This window comes from Sus scrofa, chromosome 10 (genome assembly GCF_000003025.6).
Source record: "Sus scrofa isolate TJ Tabasco breed Duroc chromosome 10, Sscrofa11.1, whole genome shotgun sequence".
In the NCBI taxonomy this organism is placed as follows: domain Eukaryota; kingdom Metazoa; phylum Chordata; class Mammalia; order Artiodactyla; family Suidae; genus Sus; species Sus scrofa.
Window position 1 is genome coordinate 25,367,033 of NC_010452.4, and position 27,072 is coordinate 25,394,104.

General features: G+C 41.3%; 1 protein-coding gene across 2 annotated transcripts; it reads left to right on the top strand.

The window, feature by feature from the left end:
* Window positions 4,204-26,153, top strand: ZNF510 (zinc finger protein 510). 2 transcript variants are annotated; one of them, XM_021064574.1, is made up of 5 exons: window positions 4,204-4,293; window positions 8,636-8,791; window positions 18,709-18,835; window positions 19,678-19,773; window positions 22,047-26,153. In XM_021064574.1, exons 2-5 carry the CDS (start codon window positions 8,777-8,779, stop codon window positions 23,744-23,746), a joined length of 1,938 nt encoding a protein of 645 aa, XP_020920233.1. In that variant the 5' UTR covers window positions 4,204-4,293; window positions 8,636-8,776; the 3' UTR covers window positions 23,747-26,153. The 2 variants fall into 2 exon arrangements, with proteins under 2 accessions (XP_020920233.1, XP_013835834.2); XM_013980380.2 differs by lacking the exon at window positions 4,204-4,293 and having other exon boundaries at window positions 8,301-8,791.

Sequence of the window (27,072 nt, forward strand, 5' to 3'; positions counted from 1 at the left end):
ACAAACCCAACTAGTATCCATGAAGATACGTGTTTGATCTCTGGCCTCGCTCAGTGGGTTAAGGATCCGATGCTGACGTGACCTGTGGTGTACGTCACAGACAAAGCTTGGATCCCTCATTGCTGTGGCTGTGGTGTAGGTGGGCAGCTGCAGCTCCAATTCAACCCCTAGCCTGGGAACTTCCATATGCCACAGGTGCAGCCCTAAAAAAAAAAAAAAAGAAAAGAAAGAAAGAAAGGAAGAAAAAAGCTTGAAGTCATAACTCTTACTATGTCCTTGAAATGTAAACACTGTCCACACTGCCTGTGACTATAGCATTGGCTCAGTTAGTAGAACCTAAAACTGAAAGGGAAAAAAAAGAGGGTAGTAGAAGCTTTTAAAGATATATATACATATATATAAATTTTATTGGAACTTCCCTTGTGGCTCACAGCGTAACTACTCAGTGTTGCTTCTACAGTGAAGGTGGTTCGACCCCCAGCTCGGGAATGTCCATATGCCACAGGGAAAAAAAATTTTTTTATTAAGCTATAGTTGACTTACAATGTTGTATTAATTTCTGCTGTACAGCAAAGTGACTGTTATAAATATATATTTATTCTTTTTCATATCTTTTTCCATTATGGTTTATCACAGGATGTTGAATATAGTTCCCTAAACAGTTCTCAGAGCTTTCCAAGATTCTATTTTTGAGGTTATAATCCTCAGTTTGCTTCAAATAAAATTTCCTTTTTTCTTCTTTACTTGAATGTTAATTGAACTTTTAGTGATAAGTCTAACAAAATATGCACAAGATCTATAAGAAAAACTACAAAACTCTGATGAAAGAATAACTAGATAAATGGAGAGATATTCCACATTTATGGATAGGATGACTCAATATTGCCAAGATGTCCCAATTTGATTTATAGAGTCAATGCAGTCCCAATCAAAATTTCAAGTTATTTTGTAGATATAAACAAACTGATCCTAAAGTTTATAAAAAGTCAAAAGACCCAGACTAGCTATTACAATGTTGGAAGAGAAGAATGAAGTCAGAAGACTAATGTTACCAAACTTTAAGACTTAAAGTTATGGTAATCAAGATAATGTGGTGGTGGTGAAAGAATAGACTAAAAGATCAGTGGAACAGAAGAGAGAGCTCAAAATGACCAACACAAATTAGATTAGTCAACTAATCTTTGACAAAGGAGCAAAGGTAACATAATGGAGAAATGACAAATTTTTCAATAAATGATGCTGAAACAAGTGAATGTACAATGCAAAAAAAAATCTATCTGGGAGTTCCTGTCATAGCTCAGTGGTTTACGAATCCGACTAGGAACAATGAGGTCGAGGGTTCGATCCCTTGCTTTGCTCAGTGGGTTAAGGATCAGCATAGCCGTGAGCTGTGGTGTAGGTAGCAGATGCGCTCGGATCCCGAGTTGCTGTGGCTCTGGTGTAGGCTGGCAGCTACAGCTCTGATTCGACCCCTAGCCTGGGAACCTCCATATGCCATGAGAACAGACCATGAAAAGGCAAAAAGACCAAAAACAAAAAATCTATCTGGACATTATAACCTTTACAAATATTAACTTAAAATAAATTGTAAACCTAAATGTAAAGTACAAAACTATAAAACTCCTAGGAGATAACATGGGAGAAAATCTAGATGATCTCAGGTTTGGTAATAGTTTTTTAGATATAACGCCAAAGATACGATCCATGCAAGAAATGATTAATAAGCTGGACTTCATTAAAATAAAAAGTTTCTGCTCTGCAAAAAGCACCAACTGGCAAGAAGATGAGAACACAAGCCATGGTCTAGGAGAAAATATGAGCCAGAGACATATCTGATAAAGGACTTATCCAAAATGTGTAAAGAACATTTAAAGCTCAACAATAAGAAGAACCCAAGTAAACATGGACAAAAGATCTGAATAGACACCTCACCAAAGAATATAAGGATATCAAAAGATACTCAACATCATATGTCATTAGGGAACTGCAAACTAGTACAGTGAAATACCACTACACACCTATGAAAATGACCAAAATCCAAAACACTGACAACAACAAATGCCAACCAGGGTGGGCAGCAACAGGAGTTCTCATTCCCTGGTGGTGAGAATGCAAAATGGTTCAGCCACTTGGAAGTTAGTTTGGCAATTTCTTACACAACTAGGTATAATCATGCCATATGACCCAGCAATCATGCACCTTAGTATTTACCCAAAGGAGCTGAAAAATGTATGTCCATACAAAAATTTGCACAGGGATGTTTATAGCAGCTTTATTCATAATATCCAAAGCTTGGAAATAACCAAGATGATCCTCAGTAGATGAATGGGTATATAAACTGGGGTACATTCAGACAATAGAATATTATTCAGTACCAAAAAGAAATGAGCTATTAAGCCATGAAAAACCATGGAGAAACTTAAATGCCTATTAGTAAGTTTAAAAAGCCAATCTGAAAGAGCTACATATTAAGAACTTAAGAAATTCAGAAATTTGTTTTTAAGCACCTATAGCTTGAACCCCTGTGAAAATTATTTATTATAATATGAATGCTGTGGATATGGCCTTACTTTGTTCTAATGAGGTTACTGAATGTTTTTTCCACTGAATTGAAGCCAGTTCTGCTACACACTACATCCTCACTTTTTCTTCTTCCTGGACTTGAACTTTTATTGCACAACCATCAGTTATTAAATATTTTAGCAGTAGCATACATGTTAATATGGACACATTGCTATGCATTTTTTATTCTTTTCTAATCATTACCAAATGTTTTTATTGGTATGAAAGTTGGAATTGTTCCTTTAGGTTTGACAAAAAATATATATATAAATGTTAAAGAAAATACATAAATGTCAAAGAAAAAAACACACCTGGATTCATAAAATTGCCCTAACTTGCTGATAACATTAGTCCTTTTTTCTCGCTGATCGAAACTTATGCTTTTTCCCGTTGCCATATAAAATAATCAGTGTTACAAAATATCAACCAAGAAAAGTGTGTATGTGTGTTTATGTAAGAATAAACTGAGGTTTCTAATTTAGTTCTAATTTCAGAAGTGTGCACACAAATTTTAAGCAAATCCATTGCTAGGACATGCATAGTTTGCATGATAATCATTTCCTTATTTGAGTTATGTGTATTTTCAGGTATTCCTTTTTCTTTCTTTCTCAGAAATAAATTCTGAGGATTAGACACCATTCTTTCATATTAATCATAGGCGCCATTTCCTAGTATTTGTTAGATTTTAGTTTCATTTACAAAAATTGTATATATACATGATAAAGTTAATTGTCTATCAGGATGCACAAAATGGGGGCCCACATTGAAAATCTAAACCTTAGTCAGCCTGCACTTATGGGACATACCATTGTCAAGGAAACTTAATATAGACCAATCAAAATCCTCCCACTCAGCTTTAACTAGCTTAATTTTTTTTTAAACAGGTACATCAATACTACGTTTAAGAAAAAAATGAAGTTTAATTAATTTGACCATTGTAGACAAAGTAAATATTTTACGCGTCTACTTTGATTTCCTCAGTAATTTGGACTGATTTTATTAACCAAAAATTTATCGCTAAGAGAACTAATAATGACACTATTTAGCTAGCTTACTTTAACCTAGAAAATAGGACCTGCCTTTGAGGAAAATCTCGGACCTCCTAGCCAATCATGTCCTGTTTCTATGTTGACTCGTGCCCGAAACCTCTAAGAATCCTATTCCACTGCTTGTTTCTAGAGGTAGATATTTTTAACGTTGTCTATATTTGCCTTTTCTAGTTATTTTATTACAAATATATAATACAATGGTTAAGTACTTTAATACGCATTTCTTTAAAAAAGTAAATTTACCTACCTAATCCCAATTTTATAACAACAAACGTAACGATAACTTCCCTTAAAGTTTCTAATATCCTGTCTACAGACAAATTTCCCCAATTGTTCCCAAATGGCTTGTTTTCTCCGAAGAGGATCATCGATGGAGGATCACACACTGAATTTGCAGTAATATCAGAGTTTAACCCATAACCTCTGGAGCTTTGGTAGAATCTGGGATCCACTTATGAGTACAGACCGTTGATAACGTCTTACTGCTCCCTAAATCGCCCGCGCCCCCCGCCCCCAGACCCATATTTGCAAGCACTTGCGGTGTTCATGGGAAATGTAGTCTTGAGCCGCACCGGTGGTCGCGCCGCATTCTGGGAATGGGCATCCCTGCGCTTGTGCAGTCAGCCCTACTTTCCTGCTTCCGCTGTCTGCCGTCTTGCGGGAGCGGAGGGTTCGCACTCAGGTGAGGAGGTTTCAGGTCTGGGCGTCCAGGCAGGAAGGGTAGGTTTGTGCCCACGGCCAGGTAATAGCAAGTCCCGGGAACCCCTCCTGCGCCACGGCTGGACTCCCTCCGCCTGTCCTCTATCCCGGCCAGGAGGTAGACCTGGGGAAGGCGCATGGGATCGGGCTTCAGGGGCGCAGGTGGAGCTGATGCCAGTCAGAGATGCTCGGCGCGGGCGGGGGTGTGGGAGCCGACCGCAGTCGGACCTGGGAAAAGCCCTTGCCAACGGCCGGAAGGGAATGCGCATTTATAATACTGGTTGTGAACCTGCCACAGAGCGCGCCCAGGCCCTGGGTCTGTGTTGAGCTCCCCAGCTTAGCAGCCAGAAGAAGCGAGGAAATGCCGCCTCTGTCACTTTGGCGTAAGTCAGCTTTCTCATCTAAAAATAAGGTTGTTAGTAACTGCTTAGTGGCATTGTTCAGAGAAAAGTCATCACCGTAATGCGTTTAGCCAAGTACTAGGTAATAAGCACTGTAAGTAGTACTTAATAAGCCAACCAATAATGTTGATTCATATTTAGGACACAGTTTGTTCTTTTCATTCAGTATTTAATCCTCACAACCACTCTATTTATAGGTATAAACATATCATTAAAAAAGAAAATGAGAGGAGTTCCTGTCCTGGCGCAGCAGAAACAATCAATCCGACTAGGAACCATAAGGCTGCATGTTCGATCCCTGGCCTCAGTCAGTGGGTTAAGGATCTCACGTTGCCATGAGCTGTGGTGTAGGTCACAGTCAGTGACTTGGAGCTGGTGTTGCTCTGGTTGTGGTGTAGGCCAGCAACTACAGCTCTGATTAGACCCCTAGCCTGGGAACCTCCATATGCTGCATGGGTGCGGCCCTAAAAAAAGACAAAAGACAAAAAAATTTTAAAAAAGAAAATGAGGAGTTCCTGTTGTGACTCAGTGGGTTAGGAACCCGACTAGCACCTGTGAGAATGTGGGTTTGATCCCTCCCTCAGAGCCTCCAGGTGATGCCATGAGCTGCCCCATAGGTCACAAATGCCGCTGTGGCATAGGCTGGCAGCGGAGGCTTTGTTTCAGTCCCTAGCCTGGGAACTTCCATATGCTGCAGGTGTGGCCCTGAAAAGAAAAGAGAGAAAGAAAATGGGCTCAGAGGGGTGAGACCCAAAGTCACAAAAGTGAGGAAGCTAGGATGTAAAAAAAAGATACGCTTTAGTCCCAGATTCAAGCTATTCCTAAGACCCTGCTTACCCAAAACCCAGCATTGCAACCATCACACCACTAGCAGAGTGACTTGCCCCCAGATCCCCAGGACTGTGATTGTAAAGTCAGTGCGAACTAAATCTCACTCTGTAACAGGTATGTTTATTCTGGGATTTCTGGCCTGTCTGTCTCCAGAGCCTCTGGGTTAAGACTAAGGCTCCGAGCAGCTTCTGCACTGTCCATGCTGTCTTCTGTTTTCAGAATGCACAGTCTGATGTTCTAGTGCAGTGCTGTCCAATAGAAAGACGCGTGCCACGTATATAATCTTAAATGTTCTAGTAGCCACATTAAAAACTAAAACACATGAAATTAATTTTAAGAATATATTGTGTCTACCTCAAAAATGTATATCGAAAATATTACTGGAGTTCCCATCGTGGCGCACAGAAATGAATCCAACTAAGAACCATGAGGTTGTGGGTTCGATCCCTGGCCTCTCTCAGTGGATTAAGGATCCGGCACTGCCGTGAGCTGTGGTGTAGGTCACAGATACAGCTCAGTTCTGACATTGCTGTGTCTCTGGCATAGGCCGGCAGCTACAGCTCTGATTCGACCCCTAGCCTGGGAACCTCCATATGCCTCAGGTGCGGCTTAAAAAGACAAAAGACCAGAAATAAATAAATAAATAAATGTTATTTCAGGAATTCTCATCGTGGCTCAGTGGGTTAAGAACCCGGCTCGTATCCATGAGGATGCAGGTTTGATCCCTGGCCTCACTCAGTGGGTCAAAGAATCCTGCGTTGCTGTGAGCTGTGGTGTAGGTCACTGATGTGTCTGGGATCTGGCATTGCCGTGGCTGTGGCATAGGCCGGCAACTGCTGCTCTGATTTGACCCCTCGCCTGGGAACTTGCATTTTAAAAAAAGGTTATTTCAGGAGTTCCCGTCATGGCACAGTGGTTAACGAATCCGACTAGGAACCATGAGGTTGCGGGTTTGATCCCTGCCCTTGCTCAGTGGGTTAACGATCCAGCGTTGCCGTGAGCTGTGGTGTAGGTTGCAGACACGGCTCAGATCCCGCGTTGCTGTGGCTGTGGTGTAGGCTGGCAGCTACAGCTCCGATTCGACCCCTAGCCTGGGAACCTCCATATACTGCTGGAGCGGCCCGAGAAATGGCAAAACAGACAAAAAATAAAATAAATTTTTAAAAAAGGTTATTTCAGCATGTGGCAATAGCCACATTTCAAGTGTTCAATAGTGGGATGTGGCTGGTGGCTACAGTAATGGATAGAACAGTTCTCATGAATTCCAAGAGGATTGGGTCTAAGGCCCTGCACTGGTGGTTCCCAACCAGGGTGATTTGGCATCCCAGAGGACCTTTGGAAATGTCAGGAAACAATCTTTGGGGTTGTCACGATTGGCACCTGGTGGGTATAAGCCAGAAATGCAGCTTGACATCCTACAATGCACAGTATAGACCCCCACAACAAAGAGTTATCGAGCCCACAGTATCATTAGCACTGAAGCCAAGAAACCCTGCTCTATTTGAAAGTCTCCACTAAAGTGAATTTGTTTCCTAGGCTTAAGTCTCATCACCTCTGCAACAAAGCAGCTCATTCGTGGCAGGAAGGAGGGAGCCCTGGGGACAGGAATCCCACCTGGAAGAATAGCCCTTCCCACAGAACCCGCCCTCATCAGAGCTTCAGAACTGATGCAGAAAAACCCCAAAAGGAGCAGGTTGTGATTTGCTCCACCAGAGGTAGTTCTTAATCATCTTACCTAGAGAGAGCCAAACTTGGTGATGTCACCACATCTAAAAACCATCACAGACTGTGTGACCGTGGAAACTGTGAATCAGTTTGCAGAAGGTGGTGAGCAGGGGCAAAAGGGATGGGTGACTGATAAGACGGCACAGGTAGAGCCACAGCCAGAGTCAAGGAAGTTCTATCTTCAGTCCTTTAAATAACCCCCTACTTTATTCATTCTTCCCTCACTCTTTCCAGATTCTGAACCACTCTCACACCATGTTCATCCCATGTGGCATCTAGAGATGTGCTGAGGCCTCCTTTGTCCTGAACATTTAGAACCACAAAATGATAATATAGGGATGGATTTCTGTTTGACTCTTAAAACCTTAAAACAAAATATTGAGGAGTTCCCGTCGTGGCTCAGTGGTTAACGAATCCTACTAGGAACCATGAGGTTGCAGGTTTGATCCTTGGCCTCACTCAGTGGGTTAAGGATCCAGCGTTGCCATGAGCTGTGGTGTAGGTTGCAGACACGGCTCGGATCCCGCGTTGCTGTGGCTGTGGTGTAGGCTGGCAGCTACAGCTCTGATTCGACCCCTAGCCTGGGAACCTCCATATGCCACAAGAAGTGGCCCTAGAAAAGGCAAAAGACAAAAATATATATATATTGAGCTTGAGCTGTATGTCCCCTGGTCCCCAGGACAAAGCTAGGACCAAAGCACAGTGCTGTTCATTCTGTCACAGGTAAGTCACTGAAAGTGTTTGATCAAAAGTCTTTTTGAGAAATGGTAAAAAGTTAGAAAAAAAAGATTTTAAAATATTTTGTCATTAAGCATCTTTATGTTCACAGTTTTTTTGTTTGTTTGTTTGTTTGGGTTTTTTTGGTCTTTTGTCCTTTTAGGGCCAAACCCGTGGCATATGGAAGTTCCCAGGCTAGGGGTCTAATCAGAGCTGTAGTCACCAGCCTATGCCACAGCCACAGCAATGCAGGATCCAAGCCGCATCTGCGACCTACACCACAGCTCACGGCAACACCGGATCCTTAACCCAATGAGCAAGGCCAGGGATCGAAACTGCATCCTCATGGTCGGATTCGTTTCTGCTGCACCACGACAGGAACTCCCGTGTTCAGTTTTCTGTTGATTTTCTAACTCAAGATGTCAATAATATTAATAGGATATTAATATTAATCTTCTGTTTTAACTTTTTTTAACTAGTCAGAGGGGACATACATTTTTGGAAATCAATAGGAAAATAATGTACTGTCACCCAGTGAAAAACAGCAAGGCTACAGCCATGTGATCATTCGGAGATGTACATACTCAGAGGGCTGTCTCTATGTGGTGCTTCCTGCCCATTCTCGGTGATCAACAGAACATTTTTCCACAGAGAGACCTGTTCCCCAACTGGTGTGATGCGAGTTTTTTTAGACAAGTGGAGGCAGAAGCTCACCAGATCTTTCCTGCCTCCTTCTCCCTGCTGCCAGCTTGGTCTTCACAGTTCTCTGCATTCTCCCAAGAGCAGCAGAAAATGAACATATCTCAGGTGAGTCGTTCATTGACATCTTTTTTAATAATGGTTTTTATAGGTGGTTAATGAATCTATAACGGAGTTATAGAAGTGGGTCAGAATTATTCGGGGAGGATAATACAAAAGTAGAGGAATAGCACAGCAGAGTTAGCACGTGACTAGATACAGGTCCCCAAGTGTCACAGATTTTCCAAAGTACAGGTGCAAGTTTCTTCCGACTTTTTTCATAGCCGCAGCAGAGCATCAAACAATATTTGTTTAAAGATTTGCGTTGCTGAGAGGCTTAAACCAAACCTTCTAAAGTCATCAGAGTCAGGAGAAATGTCTTTGTTGGTTTTCCTGGAGGTGATGGTGTACATCTTTCCAGGGACAACCCCAAAAAAATTCCCCTGGAAATAGAGGGCATATTGGCAAAGCAGGGCATTTGTTAACACAGGCATTCAGGTAACTAAAACGGAAGTTGAGGTAGATATTTTTCTGATCATCCTGCTGAATCCAGGCATAGTGCTTAGACTAATTAGAGCTCAGCATGAATGGCCTGTATGTTCATGTCTTTAAAACAGCTCTCCTGCTGTGTAGCACCGGGAACTATGTCTAGTCACTTATGACGGAGCATGATAATGTGAGAAAAAAGAAGGTATGCATGTAACTGGGTCACCATACTGTACAGGAGAAAATTGACAGAACACTGTAAACCAGCTATAATGGAAAAAAAAAATCAGTATATTAAAAAAAAAAGAAATTTAAAAAAAAACTGCTCTCCATAAATATTTCTCTCAAATACCTGTCATAAAGAAGTAGTTTATGGAAGTTCCCATTGTGACTCAGCGGTAAGGAGCCCAGCTAGTATCCATGAGGATGCGGGTTCGATCCCTGGACTCGCCTAGTGGGTTGAGGATCTGGCATTGCCGTGAGCTGTGGTATAGATTGCAGACACGGCTTGGACCCCGAGTGGCTGTGGCTGTGGTGTAGGCCGGCAGCTGCAGCTCCGATTTGACCCCTAACCTGGGAACTTCCATATGCCACAGGTGCAGCCCTAAAAAGAAAAGGAAAAAAAAAGTGCTTCAGCAGACAGTCCTCTTCTTTGGCAAATGTTACCACACTTTCTGTTCATACATCAGTTTACTGCACAAAGCCTGGGTGTCTCTGTGCCTGTGATCTGCACGCACCAGGGACCTAATTACAGTCAAGTCCAATGCGCCTTGCCTGTTCCTTATGTCACTGGACCTGTCTGCAGTGCCTGACTGTCCCCTTCTCTGTACCTCTGGAAGGTCTCCTGCTTTAGTGTGTGTTACACCCTCCTCTGCCACTGTCCTGCCTCTTGTTTGTTTCACGGAGTCACCTTCCTTTTCTTGGCCTTTCACATGTCTCATCCACAAGTTTCCATTCCTTCTCACTGTTCTTCTAACGAGTCTTCTTGATTCACTTCATCCCATTTCTGGTTTTAATAATAACGTATTTACTAGTTCTCCCAAATGAGGCTCTGCAGCCCACCCTGACCAGTGACACCTTTTGTGATGATGGAAATAGTCTGTCTGCACTGTCCAAAATGGTGACCACCAGCTACACGTGCCTCTTGAGCACGGGAAATATGGCTAGTGTGGCTGAGGAACTAAATTTCTTTTTTCTTTTTAGGGGTGCATCCCCAGCATATGGAAGTTCCCAGGCGAGGGATCACATTGGAGCTGACCTATGCCACAGCCACAGAAACACCACAGTTCACAGCAACATCGGATCCTTAACCCACTGAGCAAGGCCAGGGATTGAACCCACATCCTCTTGGATACTAGTTAGGTTCGTTACTGCTGAGCCATAATGAGAATGCCCTAAATTTTTTTAAATTTATTTATTTTCTTATTTTTATTTTTTCCACTATAGTTGATTTACAGTGTTCTGTCAATTTCTACTATACAGCAGAGCGACCCAGTCATATATATATATATTCTTTTTCTCACATTATTCTCCATCATGTTCCATCACAAGTGACTGGATATAGCTCCCCGTGCTATACAGTAGAATCTCATTATTTATCCACTCCAGATGCAATAGTCTGCATCTATTAACCCCAGACTCCCAGTGAGAACTCCCCAAATTTATAATATAAGTTTTAAATAGTCACATGTGACTACCATACTGGACAAAGTTGACTCACCATTTCTCTGTAGGCATCTAAAAGGGGTCTCTAGCACAAGTAATTCAAAAGAAAAGTTAACATTTAAAGCCCTTCCCAAACTAATCATCATCAACTTTCCTTATGTATAATACACCTGCATTCAGCCAGGCACTCAAGCCACAAAAATGGGATGCATCCTTATAACTGCTCTTGCCTGCATGCTCAAACTCTCAACTCTTGCCACATTGGTCTCTAAGCATGTCTGGGTACTTTTCCTGTTTGTGTAGGTCGAAGATAACAATTTTATATGGTTCAACTTAATATGTATTTTTTTATTTTTATTTTTTTTCTTTTTGTGTTTTTAGGGCTGCACCCGCAGCACATGGAGATTCCCAGGCTAGGGGCTGAATTCAAGCTGTAGCCGCCAGCCACAGCCACAGCAATGTGGGATCTGAGCCGAGTCTGCCACATACACCACAGCTCGAGGCAACGCCAGATCCTTAACCCACTAAGCGAGGCCAGGGATTGAACTTACGTCTTCATGGATACTTGTTGGGTTCGTTACCCACTGAGCCATGACAGGAGCTCCATTTAATGTATCTTAAATGCATTCCTCTACTTTATTCCTCCTATTGTTCTCTCAACTGAACTGGTGGAATAGAGCTTTTTCTTTCCTTCTTTCTTTTTTCTTTTTACAACCACACTCACAGCATATGGAAGTTAAAACCAGGCTAGGGATTGAATCAGAGCTACAGCTGCCGACCTACACTGCAGCTCATGGCAACGCCGGATCCTCAACCCACTGAGCGAGGCCAGGGATGGAACCTGTGCCTCATGGATACTAGTTGGATTCATTTCCGCTGCACCTCAACAGGAACTCCTGGAATGGCTTCTTTAATAATCTGTCCCACCTCTTTTTCAACTACTCGGGGTCATCTCCCGCATGGGTCGTTCATCTAATTTCTAATGAGGTAATGTCTCATCCATTTGTAAGTCACCTCAGTGGCCTCTCATCTCTAAACAATGAAGTTCCCAGTTTCTCAAGATAACATTCAGGCCTTGGAGACATTTCAGTTTTCCTTTCATCTTTTTACTTTATTGCTGCTCAGACTTTTTTGACAACTTTTATTGCCTAGCCAAGATATTGCAAGGAGGTGACATGCTATAGTTATAGCTTAACCAATACAGATCCTTTTCTTTATATTTTCTTAGTGTAGTATTTATGATCTAGGGGGAAATATGACATTTAAAAAATTCAGTGCATAACTTCATTCTAAAGCAAAACCAAATCTTTTAGTTTCTTAAACACATCCTATTGGTCCTGACTCTGCCTCATAGCACATTCTCATTGTCTTCTTCTGATTGAGTTTTAGAACCAAGTCTTTATTTCATTCACTTGGTGTTATGGATTGGTTTGGGTCCCCCTTAAATTCATGTGTCACAGCCCTAACCCCCAACATGATGGTATTTGGAAGTAGGGCCTTTAGGGGGTAGTGAAGGTTATATGTGGTCATATGGGTGGGATCCTAATCCAACAGGCTTAGTGGTCTTATAAGAAGAGGATGAGAGAGAGACTTCGAATATAAGCCCCAGGGAAAGGCCATGTGAAGACACAGTGAGAAGGTGGCATCTGTAAGCCAGGAAAAGAACCTTACCAGAACCCAGCCATGTTGATACCCTGATCTCAGACTTCCAGCCTCTAGAACTGTGAGGAAATAAATTACTATTGTTTAAGGCACATGGTCTATAGTATCTTGTTACAGCAGCCTGTGCAGCTAAGTGGACTGGCTCTTTCTTTTTTTTTTTTTTTTTTTTTTTTTTTTAGTTTTATCTTTAATTATGGTAAAATAGAGATTATGTAAAACTTACCACCTTAGCCATTTTTTAATTGTACAGTTCAGTGGTGTTAAGTACCGTCATAATGTTGTGCAACTGGTTTCCAGAACTCTTTTCATCTTGCAAAACTAAAGCTCTATATCCATTAAAAATCACCTCCCAGGAGTTCCCGTTGTGGCTCAGTGGTTAACGAATCCAACTAGGAACCATAAGGTTGTGGGTTCGATCCCTGGCCTTGCTCAGTGGGTTAAGGATCCAGCGTTACCGTGAGCTGTGGTGTAGGTTGCAGACGTGGCTCAGATCCTACATTGCTGTGGCTGTGGCGTAGGCCAGTGGCTACAGCTCCGATTGGACCCCCAGCCTGGGAACCCCCATATGCCTTGGAAGCAGCCCAAGAAATGGCAAAAAGACAAAAAAAAAAAAAAAAAAAAAAAAAACACCTCCCACGCCCCCCTCCTGTCTGCCCATTGTAACCACCATACTATTTCTATGAATTTCACTATTCATATAGGTGGAATCACATAGTATTTGTCTTTTTGTGACTGTTTTATGTCATTTAACATAAAGCTCTCAAAGTTCACCCATGATGAATCATTTATCAGAATTTCCTTCCTTTTCAAGGCTGAATAATATTACATTGCACGAATATACCACATTTTGTTTATCCATGAGGTTGGACGTTGAGGTTGCTTTGCCTTTTTGGCTCTTATGAATAATGCTGCTATGAACATAGCTGTACAGAATCTCTTCAAGACTCTGCCTTTAATTCTGGTGGATATATTGCTGGATCATGCAACAGTTTTATATTTAATTTCGGAAGGAACTGCCATACTGTTTTCAATAGTGGCTGCACCATTTTGCATTTTCACCAGCAATGCGCAAAGATTCCAGTTGCTCCAGATCCTTGTCAACACTTGCTATTTTCTGTTTTTCTGATAGTAGCCGTTCCAATGGATAAGAGGTCTGGCTCTTTACTTTTGACCTGTCATGAAGCAGCTTTGGTTGCCCCATCCAGGAAAACAATGCTTTTTTCTTTCCTCTTGTCTCCCACTGGGCTAATTTCCATCCCTCTTCTGAATTTGCACAGCCCCCATGTCTTTCACCTGTCCATACTTCATACATTGGTGGAAAATTATCTGGTATGTGTTAGTCTTTCTGGTTAGACCATTAGCTTCAGGATCTGGAACTACCATGGGTCCATCTTCATAGGCCCTCAGCTTCCCTAGATGAGATTGCTCATTAAATTCTGTTCTGAATAAAAGGATATCTCCTCTGTGGAAGTGGGCCACCAAAATAATATGGATTTACACTTTTTCAGAGCACCACTGCATTTCTCACAATATAGAGCCCATTCCATTATTATCACCTGTTACACACCTGTGCACACTTGTTTTACTTGTGACAAATAGGCCTGTTCTTCTGAACAAGCCCTCCAAGAGGATGGTTTCCGGACTTTCCCTCTGTATTGTGCTCCCTCTACTATGTTGTCATTTAGCCTTTTCACCTTTAAGACCAGATCAACTCTAAACTCTCTGTGTGCTTGTAAGAAGGACCAAACTTGGGAGTTCCCATTGTGGTGCAGTGGTTAACGAATCCGACTAGGAACCATGAGGTTGCGGGTTCTGTCCCCGCCCTTGCTCAGTGGATTAACGATCCGGCGTTGCCACGAGCTGTGGTATAGGTCGCAGATGCGGCTCGGATCGCTGTGGCTCTGGTGTAGGCCGGTGGCTACAGCTCCGATTGGACCCCTGGTGTGGGAACCTCCATATGTCGCAGGAGCGGCCCAAGAAATAGCAAAAAGACAAAAAAAAAAAAAAAAAAAAAAAAAAAAGAAGGACCAAACTTTTTGTGGACAAATAGTCCCCCTTGGAGGAGATAAAAACACTGGAGATATGAGGAATAATGTGAAGATTTCTTCCAACATGAGAGGTCAAGATTAAAGGAATTAGCAGATCGGTTAATCAGTTGCATTGAAGCAGTTCATCAAAGAAAGGCCAGATCGGTGGTGTAGGCTCAGTTGATCCAAGGTGGACAGTTGAAAAGGATTGTGTCAGTCCTGAAGAAGGGGTAGAATTTTAGTCGTTGCCAAATATGGGGAGGTTACTAGATTCTGAGAAAATGACATAAAGTGGACTGAACAAGGGATCCAAGGCCCAGTAAAAATCTTTGCCTATTACACTTTGGAATTTCCCTATTATTCCTAGGGAATGCAAAGAAAGATGGAGAAAATGCTGGGACCAGACTAGGCATTTAAGTTTGTTACTGCTGCCGTGATAAAGCACCCCATGGATGGCTTTACACAACACAAATTTCTTTTCTTGTGGTCTGGAGGCCAAAAGTCTGAGATCGGGGTACAGAAAGTCTTGGTTCTTTCTGAGAGCTGTAGAAGAATAAGATCCAGGCCCCTTTCCTTGGCTTATAGATGGCCGTCTTCATGCAATCTTCCCTCCATACATATCTGTGTCCAAATTTACTCCCTGGTGTTCCTGTCGTGGCTCAGCGGAAATGCATCTGACTAGCATCCGTGAGGACATAAATTCAATCTCTGGCCTTATTCAGTGGGTTAAGGATCCGGCTTCGCCGTGAGCTGTGGTATAGGTTGCAGATGCAGCTCAGATCCCACATTGCTGTGGCTGTGGTGTAGGCCAGCAGCTGCAGCTCCGATTAGACCCCTAGCCTGGGAATCTCCATATGCTGCAGATGCAGCCCTAAAAAGACCAAAAAAAAAAAAAAAATTCCTCTTCTTAGAATGGCACCAGACAAACCAGATTATGGCCTACCTTAATGACCTCATTATATGTCAAATAAAATTCCTGTCTCCAAATACAGTTACCTTGTGAGGTACTGGGGGTTAGGACTGCAATGTATTAATTTTGAGTTGGACAAAAGCCCCCACCTAACCCTAGAAGTCCTTGGATGCCACCCTTAAGGGTTTGATTTTGTCGTGAGTTCTAACGTATGACATGGGGAAGGAATTCATATAATAAAAGCAGTTTTGTTTTTAATGTAGAAGTGCTAGCATAACGGGAAAGACATGAAAGGGTTAAGGTAAAGAGTCCATATGACTAGTTTTTCTGACAGGAGGGCAGAATGGTGACCCATGTGTAGACATGTATGAAAGCTGAGATTGTGCATAATTTCATATTTTTTAAGTCTTTTTTTTTTGGTGAATCAGTCTTCTTTTTTGCTAATTTTAAAGGCTTTTTAAATACTGTAGAATGTACCCCTTTTTTTTGACCTGTGTGAGATATTTTTCCGTTTCATTATTTGCCTTTGGACACATTTTGTCCAGAGTCAGCCAAGTTCCTTGATTTTTACTAGTGGTATTTTGAGAAATTTTTTAAATATAAAAAGATATAATGGAGGGAATTATCAACTGTAAAATTGTTGAAGACAGATACACACATGCACGCGCACACACGTTTTTGTGTGGAATGCCCTTTTTAATTTCTTATGGAATGAATCCAAGAGTGGAATTTCTGGGTTATAAGGTAACACTACTCTTAGCTTATTTAGAAACTGCCAAACTGGTTTCCACAACAAGTGCACCATTTTATATTCCCACCAGGACTGTGTTAGGTTCCAATTTTTCCACATTGTCCCCACCATTTGTTATTTACCTTTTTGTTTTTTTAGTTATGCCCATCTTAGTGCATGTGAATCTCATTCGGGTTTTAGGTTTTGATTTGCATTTCCCTAACAATAGTATTGAGCATCTCTTCATGGCTTGTTGACCATTTGGAGAAATGGTCTATGCAAGTGCTTTGCCCATTTTTAAATCAGAATGTCTTTTTGTGTTCAGTTGTAAGTGTTCTTCATATATTCTGACTGCTAGATATTTATTACATATATAATTCGTGAATATTTCCTCCCATTCTGTGGGTTGTCACTGCACTGTCTTGATAGTATCCGTTGATACACAAAAGTTTTTAATTTTGATTAAGACCAGTTGATTGTTTTCTTTAGTTTCTTGTGCTGTGGTGTAATATCTAGGGAAGTATTGTCAAATCCAAGGTCATAAAGATTTCTTCCAAAAGTCTCATAGCTTAAACTTATTTTATTTTTTTTTTTTTTTGGCTGTTCCCAGAACTCGAGCAGAATTTCCCAGGCCAGGGATCAAACCCACACGACAACAGCAACCTGTGCCACAGCAGTGACAGCACTGAATCCTTAACCAGCTGAGCCACCAAGAAATTCCCATAAACTCTTTTTTTTTTTTTTTTTTTTTTTTGTCTTTTTGTCTTTTTAGGGCTGCACCTGCAGTATATGGAAGTTCCCAGGCTAGGAGTCCAATTGGAGCTACAGCTGCCAGCCTACACCACAGCCACAGCAACGCAGGATCCGAACCATGTCTGTGGCCTACACCACAGCTCATGGCAATGCTGGATCCTTAACTCACTGAGCAAGGCCAGGGATTGAACCTGCAACCTCATGGATGCTAGTCAGATTCGTTTACCACTGAGCCACACGGAAACTCTGAAAGAATAACTTTATCATAATATATTATTATTCATTTGGTTTTATCATTCTTACATTCAGATCTGTTTTTCATGTTAATATAACTACAATATTTTTGTAGTGATTATGTATCTTTTTTCTATCCTTTTCCTTTAAATTTTCACACATCCCTCTCTATAAATTGCATTTTCCTTATTATTTTTCTGCTGTCAATCTTTCCCTTTTTTTTTTTTTTTTCTTTTTTCTTTTTAAGCCACACCTGCAGCATATAGAAGTTCCTGAGCCAGGTATCAAATCCAAGCTGCAACTGAGACCTATATGCCACAGTTGTGGCAACACTGAATCCCTAACCCACTGTACCATAGCAGGAACTAACTCTTGTCAATCTTGCCTTTAAATGGATTCATTTGTCCAGAGATTGGCAAATTTTTTTCTGTAATGGGTCAGGTAGTAAATATTTTCAGTTTTGATACTAAGCTCTGTTTATCTTAGCATAAAAGCAACATACAAAATGATTGGGGGAGGTGGCTGTGTTCCAATAAAACTTTTTTTTTTTTTAAAGCTTTTGTTCTTTTATTTATTTTTTTTATTTATTTATTTTTTGTCTTTTTGTCTTTTGTTGTTGTTGTTGTTGCTATTTCTTGGGCCGCTCCCACGGCATATGGAGGTTCCCAGGCTAGGGGTTGAATCAGAGCTGTAGCCACTGGCCTACGCCAGAGCCACAGCAACGCGGGATCCGAGCCGCGTCTGCAACCTACACCACAGCTCACGGCAACGCCGGATCGTTAACCCACTGAGCAAGGGCAGGGACCGAACCCGCAACCTCATGGTTCCTAGTCGGATTCGTTAACCACTGCGCCACGACGGGAACTCCCCAATAAAACTTTTATTTAAAAAAGTGGCAAGCTGGATTCAGCCAAAGGTCATAATTTGCTGACTCCTATCCTAGCACATGTGGTAGGTATATTGGGGTACGGGCTAAAAATTGTAGAAGTAGTTATGTGTATTTGCTAAAAAATAAATTTAAGGAGTTCCCATTGTGGCGCAGTGGAAACAAATCCGACTAGGAGCCATGAGGTTGCAGGTTCAATCCCTGGCCTCATTCAGTGGGTTAAAGATCTGGCATTGCCATGAGCTGCAGTGGAGGTTGCAGATAAGGCTCGGGTCTGGCATTGCTGTGGCTATGGCGCAGGCCGGCAGCTATAGCTCTGATTAGACCCCTAGCCTGGGAACCACCGTGGGTGCAGCCTTAAAAAGATAAAAGACCAAAAAAAAAATTTTTTTAACAAAATGTTTATTAATATACTTATTGATGGTACAAGTATATAACTCATAAATACATACAAATTATTAACATCTTTACTAATTGAGCACCTCCAAAGTAGAAGCTAACATTAGATCCAAAGTGGGCGTCCTTTATTTTCATTTGTTTTAAGCTCTTTGAGCAGAAGAAATGTTTTCATGTGTACTTTCTGTGTGACCCAATTCTAAACTCTTCAGATTAAACAGAAATGTACCCTTACAGGCATCAGTGTCATTCAAGGACGTGACTGTCGAATTCACTCAGGAGGAGTGGCAACAGATGGGTCCTATTCAGAAGACCCTGTACAGAGATGTGATGCTAGAGAACTACAACAACCTAGTCTCAGTGGGTGAGCATATAAACATAACTTACCCTCATAACTCCATATGGAAGGCATTTCCTTTTTATGCACCGGGACACATGAATACTTTAGTTGTTTTTTTTTTTTTTTGCTTTTTGCTTTTTAGGGCCACACCCACAGCAGGCAGAAGTTCCCAGGCTAGGGGTCAGTTTGGAGCTACAGCTGCTGACCTGCACCACAGCCACAGAAACACTGGATCCGAGCTGCTTCTGTGACATACACCACAGTTCACAGCAACACCGGATCCCCAACCCACTGAGCAAAGCCAGGGATCAAACCCACATCCTCATGGATACTAGTCGGATTCGTTTCCACTGAGCCACACCAGGAAGTCCGAATAGTTTCAATTTTAATGTTACTTAGCCTTTCCATTCAAGAGTATAATGTGGAGTTCCCATTGTGGTGCAGTGGAAACGAATCCAACTAGGACCCATGAGGTTACAGGTTCGATCCCTGGCCTTGCTTAGTGGGTTAAGGATCCGGTGTTGCCATGAGCTGTGGTGTAGGTCACAGACACAGCGTGGATCCCACATTGCTGTGGCCGCGGCATAGGCCGGAGGCTATACAGCTCCAATTAGACCCCTAGCCTTGGCATCTCCACATGCCATGGGCATGGCCCTAAAAAGACAAAAGGACAAAAAAAAAAAAAAAAGAGTATAATGTAGCCAAGCCCTGCTGAGGAATAGGAATAGAAAGCGTTTGTGTTGTCAACTGCCAGTGATAAATTCAGATGAGGACCTTCATGATGCTGTTACTGAAGGTTTTTCCACTTCTCGAGATTGAAAAGCTCATCATCTTGGCCTAAGTACTCAACTCTTGCTTCTTTACAGGGAACTGCATTTTCAAACCAGAGGTGATCTTCAAGTTGGAGCAAGGAGAAGAACCTTGGTTCTTGGAGGAGGAATTCTCAAACCAGAACCATAAAGGTGAGTTACTGAGCAGTTATAGGCAGGATTCTGTGGGGTAGTTTCTCCTCCTCCTCCTCCTCCCTTCTTCCTTCTTCCTTCTCCTTTCTTCTTCTTTCTCCTTGTCCTCCTTCTCTTCCTCCATCTTCTTTTTTGTCTTTTTTGGGCCACACCTGCTGCATATGGATCCCAGGCTAGGGGTCAAATGGGAGCTACAGTTGCTAAACTGACTCCAGAAGGTCAGTTTAGCAGTAAACTCCTTCCTGTTTCAAGACTTTTTTCACAGGTCCCAAAGCCACAAAAAGCACCAGCCAAAAGACAATGATTGATAAACTTGACACATTAGGCGTTCCTGTCGTGGTGCAGTGGAAACAAATCTGACTAGAACCATGAGGTTGTGGGTTCGATCCCTGACCTTGCTCAGTGGGTTAAGGATCTGGCGTTGCCATGAGCTGTGGTGTAGGTTGCAGATGCAGCTCAGATCTGGCATGGCTGTGGCTCTGGTGTAGGCTGGCAGCAATAGCTCCGATTAGACCCCTGGCCTGGGACCCTCCATAAGCTGCTGGTGCGGCCCTAAAATGACAAAAGACAAAAACAAAACAAACAAAAAAAAACTGCACTCATATCAAACTGAAATGTGAAAATTTACAGTGAGGTAATCGGGTTCACTTATCTCCAGTTTTGTTTTGTTTTTTTTTTTGTCTTTTGCTATTTCTTGGGCCGCTCCCGCGGCATATGGAGGTTCCCAGGCTAGGTTCCCAGGCTAGGGGTCGAATCGGAGCTGTAGCCACCGGCCTACGCCAGAGCCACAGCAACGTGGGATCCGAGCTGCAACCTACACCACAGCTCACGGCAACGCCGGATCGATCGTTAACCCACTGAGCAAGGGCAGGGACCAAACCCGCAACCTCATGGTTCCTAGTCGGATTCGTTAACCACTGTGCCACAACAGGAACTCCTCCAGTTTTGATAGATGGAATAAATCACAGCTGGAATTGAGTGGTGAATCTAATTTAATTGGCAGAATCAATTTTTCTCTCATCAGTATTACACTTGTTTATATTTCTGTGACTCATAACTGCAGTAGGTTAGATCTTGAACTATAAACTTCCCCATTTAATCCTGAGGAGTTTGGTGGGTGTCAATTTAATTAGATTTTGAAGGACTGAATGGAAATAAGAAATGATACCAATTTGGAAGTATGAAGAGTCTTGAATATTCTATCAATAGAGCCTAGATAATGTTGGACCTCTACTGTAATTTACTTCCTCAAACCAAACCATTCCCCTGTGGGGTATAACTCATTAGTGCTCATTATCTCCTAATTTATCATGTTACTCTACTTAAGTTTATAAGTCCATGTTGTATTCCATACCTGGTTTTCTGGCTCTCTAAAATAATCACTCCCATGAAAGTCGAATTTCTCTCACTTCTACACCCAGGTAGGAAGAGCCAACTTATCACAACCCAAATACAGATATGTATTTATAACCATTTTCCTCTCTCATTTTTGCTATTTTAATATTTATTTTTCTTTTTAGTATTATTAAAGTATAATTGATTCACAGTGTTTCCTCAAGTTCCGTTGTACAGCAAAATGACCCAGTCACACACATTTCCCTGTGTGTGTGCTGTACAGTAGGAACCCATTGCTCATCCATTCCAAATATAACAGCATCCCCAAAACCCCTAAAATGCCCATTCAACCCACTCTCTTCCTCCCCCCACCCTCCCCACCCCGGGAAGCCCAAGTCTGCTCTTCTTGCCCGTGATCTCTTTCTGTTTCTGTTTTTTGTTTGTTATTTTTAGATAGGATCATCTGTTCCACATTTTAGATTCCACAAATAAGTGAGATCATATGGTATTTTTCTTTCTGGCTACTTCACTTAGTATGAGGGTCTCTAGATCCATCCATGTCACTGCAAATGGCATTAGTTTGTCTTTTTTATTTTTTATGGCTGAGTAATATTCCATTGTATGTATGTACCACATCTTCTTAATCCATTCATTTGTTGATGGACATTTAGGTTGTTTCCATGTCTTGGCTATTGTGAGTAGTGCTGCTGTGTACATAGGGATGCATGTGTCTTTTTCAAAAATATTTTAATATTTTTTTAAAGGAGGATGAATGTATAAATTCTCTTTCCCCCTCTCTCTCTGTCTCACAAACACACACATACACACACAAATTAATCTTGAGAAACCAAAAATGAAATGCAACATAGGCTTTGTTTATAAGCCCCACCCATAATAAATGTAAAATTCAAACAGTGTTTTCATTTTTTCTGGTTTAGAAGATTACAGAGATGATAATCTAATCAAGAGGAACAAGAAAATCAAAGACAAACAATTGCAGCAAGTAATACTTATCCATAGTAAACCACTGCCTAGAGAGGAAAAGGAAGTTTTGAGAAAATCATTTATTCAGCACGTAACTCCTGTTTCTTCAACAAAAATGCCCTGTAAATATGACTCATGGGGAGTGAATTTCCAAAATGTTTCTCAATTGATCATTAATAATAGAAAATATTCAACTAAAAAGACAGATTGTTGTAATGTATGTGAAGATTTGTCTTTCAGAATTAAGTTTGAGAGAACTCATACTGGAGAGAAATTTCATGAATATAATACAAATAGGGGAACCCTCAGTTATAAGGAAAATCTTCCTAAGCATCAAAAGTGTCAAACATTGAAGCAATCTTTTGAATTTAATGAAATTGGAAAAGGCTTCTATGGTGAGGCTGCCTGTGTTAAGTATAAGAGTACTCATACAGAACACTCCTGTAAAGATAATGAATTTAGGAAAAACTATGATAAGACAATTCTCCTTGACTATGAAAGAACTGGAACAGGGGAGAAATACTCTCATCTTACCCAGTGTGGGAAATCCTTCTGTAAGAAGTCAGTTGTCAAGGAATACACTAAATTTAACATGACTGTGAAGCATCATGAATGTATTACAAATGGGAATAATTTCAGCAGGAAATCATACCTCACTCAACCACAGAGAACTGTCACAGGAGAGAATCCACTGGTATGTAATGTCAGAAAACAAACTGAGGATAAACCTTTTGAATATCATGAAAATAGGAAGTCCTGCCCGATAACAGCCCACAAAGTACACCAGAGAATTCATGCTGAAGTAAAACCCTATAAATGTAATGAATGTGGAAAATCCTTCTGTCAAAAAGGACATCTCATTCAGCATCAGAGAACTCACACTGGAGAGAAACCATTTGAATGTAATGAATGTGGAAAAACTTTTTCCCAGAAGTCACACCTCAGTACACATCAAAGAATTCACACAGCAGAGAAGCCCTATAAATGTAATGACTGTGGGAAAACATTTGTCCAGAAGTCAACCCTCAGGGGACATCAAAGAATTCACACAGGAGAGAAACCCTATGAATGTTGTGAATGTGGGAAAACTTTTGTTCAAAAGTCAACCCTCAGAGATCATCATAGAATTCACACAGGGGAGAAATCCTTTCAATGTAACGAATGTGGGAAAACTTTTGGCCAGAAGTCAAACCTCAGAATACATCAGAGAACTCATAGTGGTGAGAAAACGTATCAGTGTAAAGAATGTGAAAAATCCTTCTGGCGGAAAGACCATCTCATTCAACATCAGAAAACTCACACGGGAGAGAAACCGTTTAAATGTAATGACTGTGGGAAAACTTTTGCCCGGACATCAACCCTCAGGGTTCATCAGAGAATTCACACTGGAGAGAAACCATTTAAATGTAATGAATGTGGAAAAAAATTTGTCCGGAAGGCAATCCTGAGTGATCACCAGAGAATTCATACAGGAGAGAAACCCTTTCAGTGTTATAAATGTGGAAAAACATTTGGCCAAAAATCAAACCTTAGAATACATCAGAGAACTCACAGTGGGGAAGAATCTTATGAATGGAATGAATATGGAAAATTGCCTAAGAAATCAACTCTAAATGTATGCCAGAGAATTCAGGGAGGAGAAAAACCATATTGATATAACATGGGAAATCCTTCTAAGAGCCCAACCCATTTGACATCAAAAAATTCACACGGGAGAGAAACCACATAAATATGAATATAGGAAGAATTTTGCCCAAAAGGCAACTCAGAGTATATCAGAGAATTCACACAGAATTTCTTTCAAGGTACTATGGGAACCCTATTGGATGGAGTCATGCCCTGTTAGATAACTCATATTACATGTGCTGGGTAATCTTCACATAGTAAGAATTTCCTTTTTTCTCCAGGCTCTAGCTAAGCTAAATTTCCTTATCTCCTTTTCATCTAAGTGGTGCTTTTCAAGTGGCTGGTAGACTGAGAATGCTTATGTTGTGTGCCACACCTAGTTCTGACAAATAAAAGGCTTCCCTGGTCAAAGCAGTATCTCAGCCATACATGAAATAGTAGTAGCTGTCCCTTAGAGAAGAAATATGTCCCCCACCTCGCTGCCTGAAGCAAAGCTGCTGGTTCAGTAGGACCTTCAACCTATAAGTACTTTAACTGGGCCTGGGAGTTCCATCGTGGCTCAGTGGTTAACAAATCCAACTAGGAACCATGAGGTTGCGGGTTCAATCCCTGGCCTTGCTCAGTGGGTTAAGGATCCGGCGTTGCCATGAGCTGTGGTGTAGGTCCCAGATGCGGCTCGGATCCTGTGTTGCTGTGGCTCTGGTGTAGGCTGGCAGCTTCAGCTCCAATTGGACCCCTAGCCTGGGAACCTCCATATGCTGCAGGAGTGGCCCTAGAAAAGGCAAAAAGACAAAAAAAAAAAAAAAGAAAATGGGCTTGGTTCATTGCTGGTTTGGCAGACAGTGATTATTCAGCCTCAGTGCCATTATGCAGACCCTAAAACAGATGTGGCTGCTCCTGTCACTGAGCAAAACACAAAGATGTTCTCTACTCTGGCTGTCTTCCCTTTGATGAAACTCAGTGCATTTCCATGGACTCTTTGGCTCTTACTGCACCTTGCAATTTGACATGCCTATTGTAAAAACTATAGGATTATAAAAAAACACCTCTTTGGCACTGTCAACTGTGGGGAGAAAGTCACAGCTGCTGAGAACAACATCTGGGTTTTTCAGCTAGATTCACATGGTAAGTAGACCATTCTCTGATAAGACTGACTGGAATCAAGCTGCTGATCAAGCCCCGCCGCCCCACCCCCAACCCTGAGTGCCAGGATTGCTACCCAGATCCATCATCATAGTGATGGTGACACATTTGCCATCTTACCCTGGATACAAAGTAAAGGTCTCTCTACATATCCAGTGCTTCCTTTGATGTCATTTGATATAAGAATGTACAGTTTTTTCCTTCTGGATTAGTAGCCAGTGCTCCATATGCCATTTGATTAACTCACTCCTTGCCTCCTGATTTTACATATCTTCACATACCAACTTGCCAATTGCAAAGATACTGCATATGACTGCTCATGACCCATTCCCTACTTTCTGTTATATTAGTAACAGAGTCTCCTTTTATGAACAGGGAGGCCACATACCTCATATGAGCCAAAATGCCCTCTTTCTGGCCTGAATGTTTCACTGAAGGGTATTTGAATCAAGTTTAGAAAAAGAAAATACCTCTTAGCACTTTGGAAATAGAACATCCCAGACCAGTTACATAGTTACTCTAGAGCTGCCAGCAGCCTTGCCAAGAATATTTGCCTGCAGTAAGAGAAAATAATGTCCAGTTAGTATTGTAGTCCATGAAAATCAAGAAGCTACTGTTTACTCCATTTTTATAACAGTTGGTAATACATAGAAAGTTATTCATAAAATTTTTGTTTCTTAAGATTTGTAGAATCATCTTCATATCTCCCTTTTTATATATAATCTTTTAGGATTATGATTAAATCTGCTATTATGTGCCTCTCCATATAACTAACACATTATCAACTGGAGACCGTGTCTATGCTGTAGTCACAAAAGCTCCCTTCTCCCTGCCTGGTTTATCTCCTTTCCAAGTATTCACTTGTATTCCAACAGATGGGTGCCTCATCTAGAGACACTGACAGAGTGAATTTCCTGTCTTTCTCCTACTAAAGATCTTCAAGCTAATAAACGTCTCTATCAGGGCAGGAATTTTATCTGCTGTGTTCATAATATGACCCAAGCGTTATGAACAATTCCTTTACAAATTAGGCACTCAGAAATGCTTGCTGAAGTGATAGCTGAACATTTTTTGATGCTTCAAATTATTTTATGAGATTATTCATCATTTATTATAAATAAGGAAAATTATTGCTATAAGCTCCCACCCAGACTTGTCTCTTTTGGATATTTTCTAAAATTGCTAAAAGGAACATAACTTGTTAATATTCAGAAGTGTTCGGTACTGTTCTTCAGATCTCTTTCAGCCAAGACAAAATTTATTTTCAATAAATTAGTACTCCCAGTTCAAAATTATGTCTGCGTAATTTTTATATTAGCATTGGAGAGAGTGTGGGGTTTCTGGGGGAGAAGGGCTTTGCTTCCACACAAATATATTTTAGATACAAAGCAATTGTGCAAAACAATAATAATAATAAATCAGATTTTCAAGATCAACCAAATGGGAAGACAAGATAATTGATTTTGGGGATTGTGTCTTTAATTCATTATACTTGTAGTTCCACTCATTTTTACCTTCCAATCAACCTCTTGACAGTTACAAGAAGATTTTTTATTTTCTCAGGTTCAAGAATATCTCCTAGGGGATATGTATGACTCCAAAAGAAGGGGTATTATGCCTATTCTGATCTGCCTCTGCCTCCATATGTGTCTTTCCTTGTCAGGTATATGATACCTTTACTCTCACATTCAAGGTCTCCCTGGAAGCCTAGCAGAAGTAACATATCCTATCCTTCTACCAAGGCAGCGTCACACTATAATGGAAGAGAAACGTATTTGTTTTCTTGTTGTCTCCAGCTGGCCAACTGGCTATTTTAGTGATCTTCCTTTTTCTAAGGAAGTATTCTAAGAAACTGACAATTGTATAATTACTTTATCAGCTGACTGACATGATACACAATAAACTATGGTAAATACATATACAGAGAGAGAGAGAGATTTTTGTCTGAACTTTTTCAGCACATTTCATTCATACACACACACATACGTTATATTCACACTATTAACAATAACTAGGAGTTCCCATTGTGGCTCAGTGGTTAACGAATCTGACTAGGAACCATGAGGTTGTGAGTTCGATCTCTGGCCTTGCTCAGTGGGTTAAGGATCTGGTGTTGCCGTGAGCTGTGGTGTGGGTCGCAGACAGGGCTCAGATCCCGCATTGCTGTGGCTCTGGCGTAGGCCGGTGGCTACAGCTCCGATTGGACCCCTA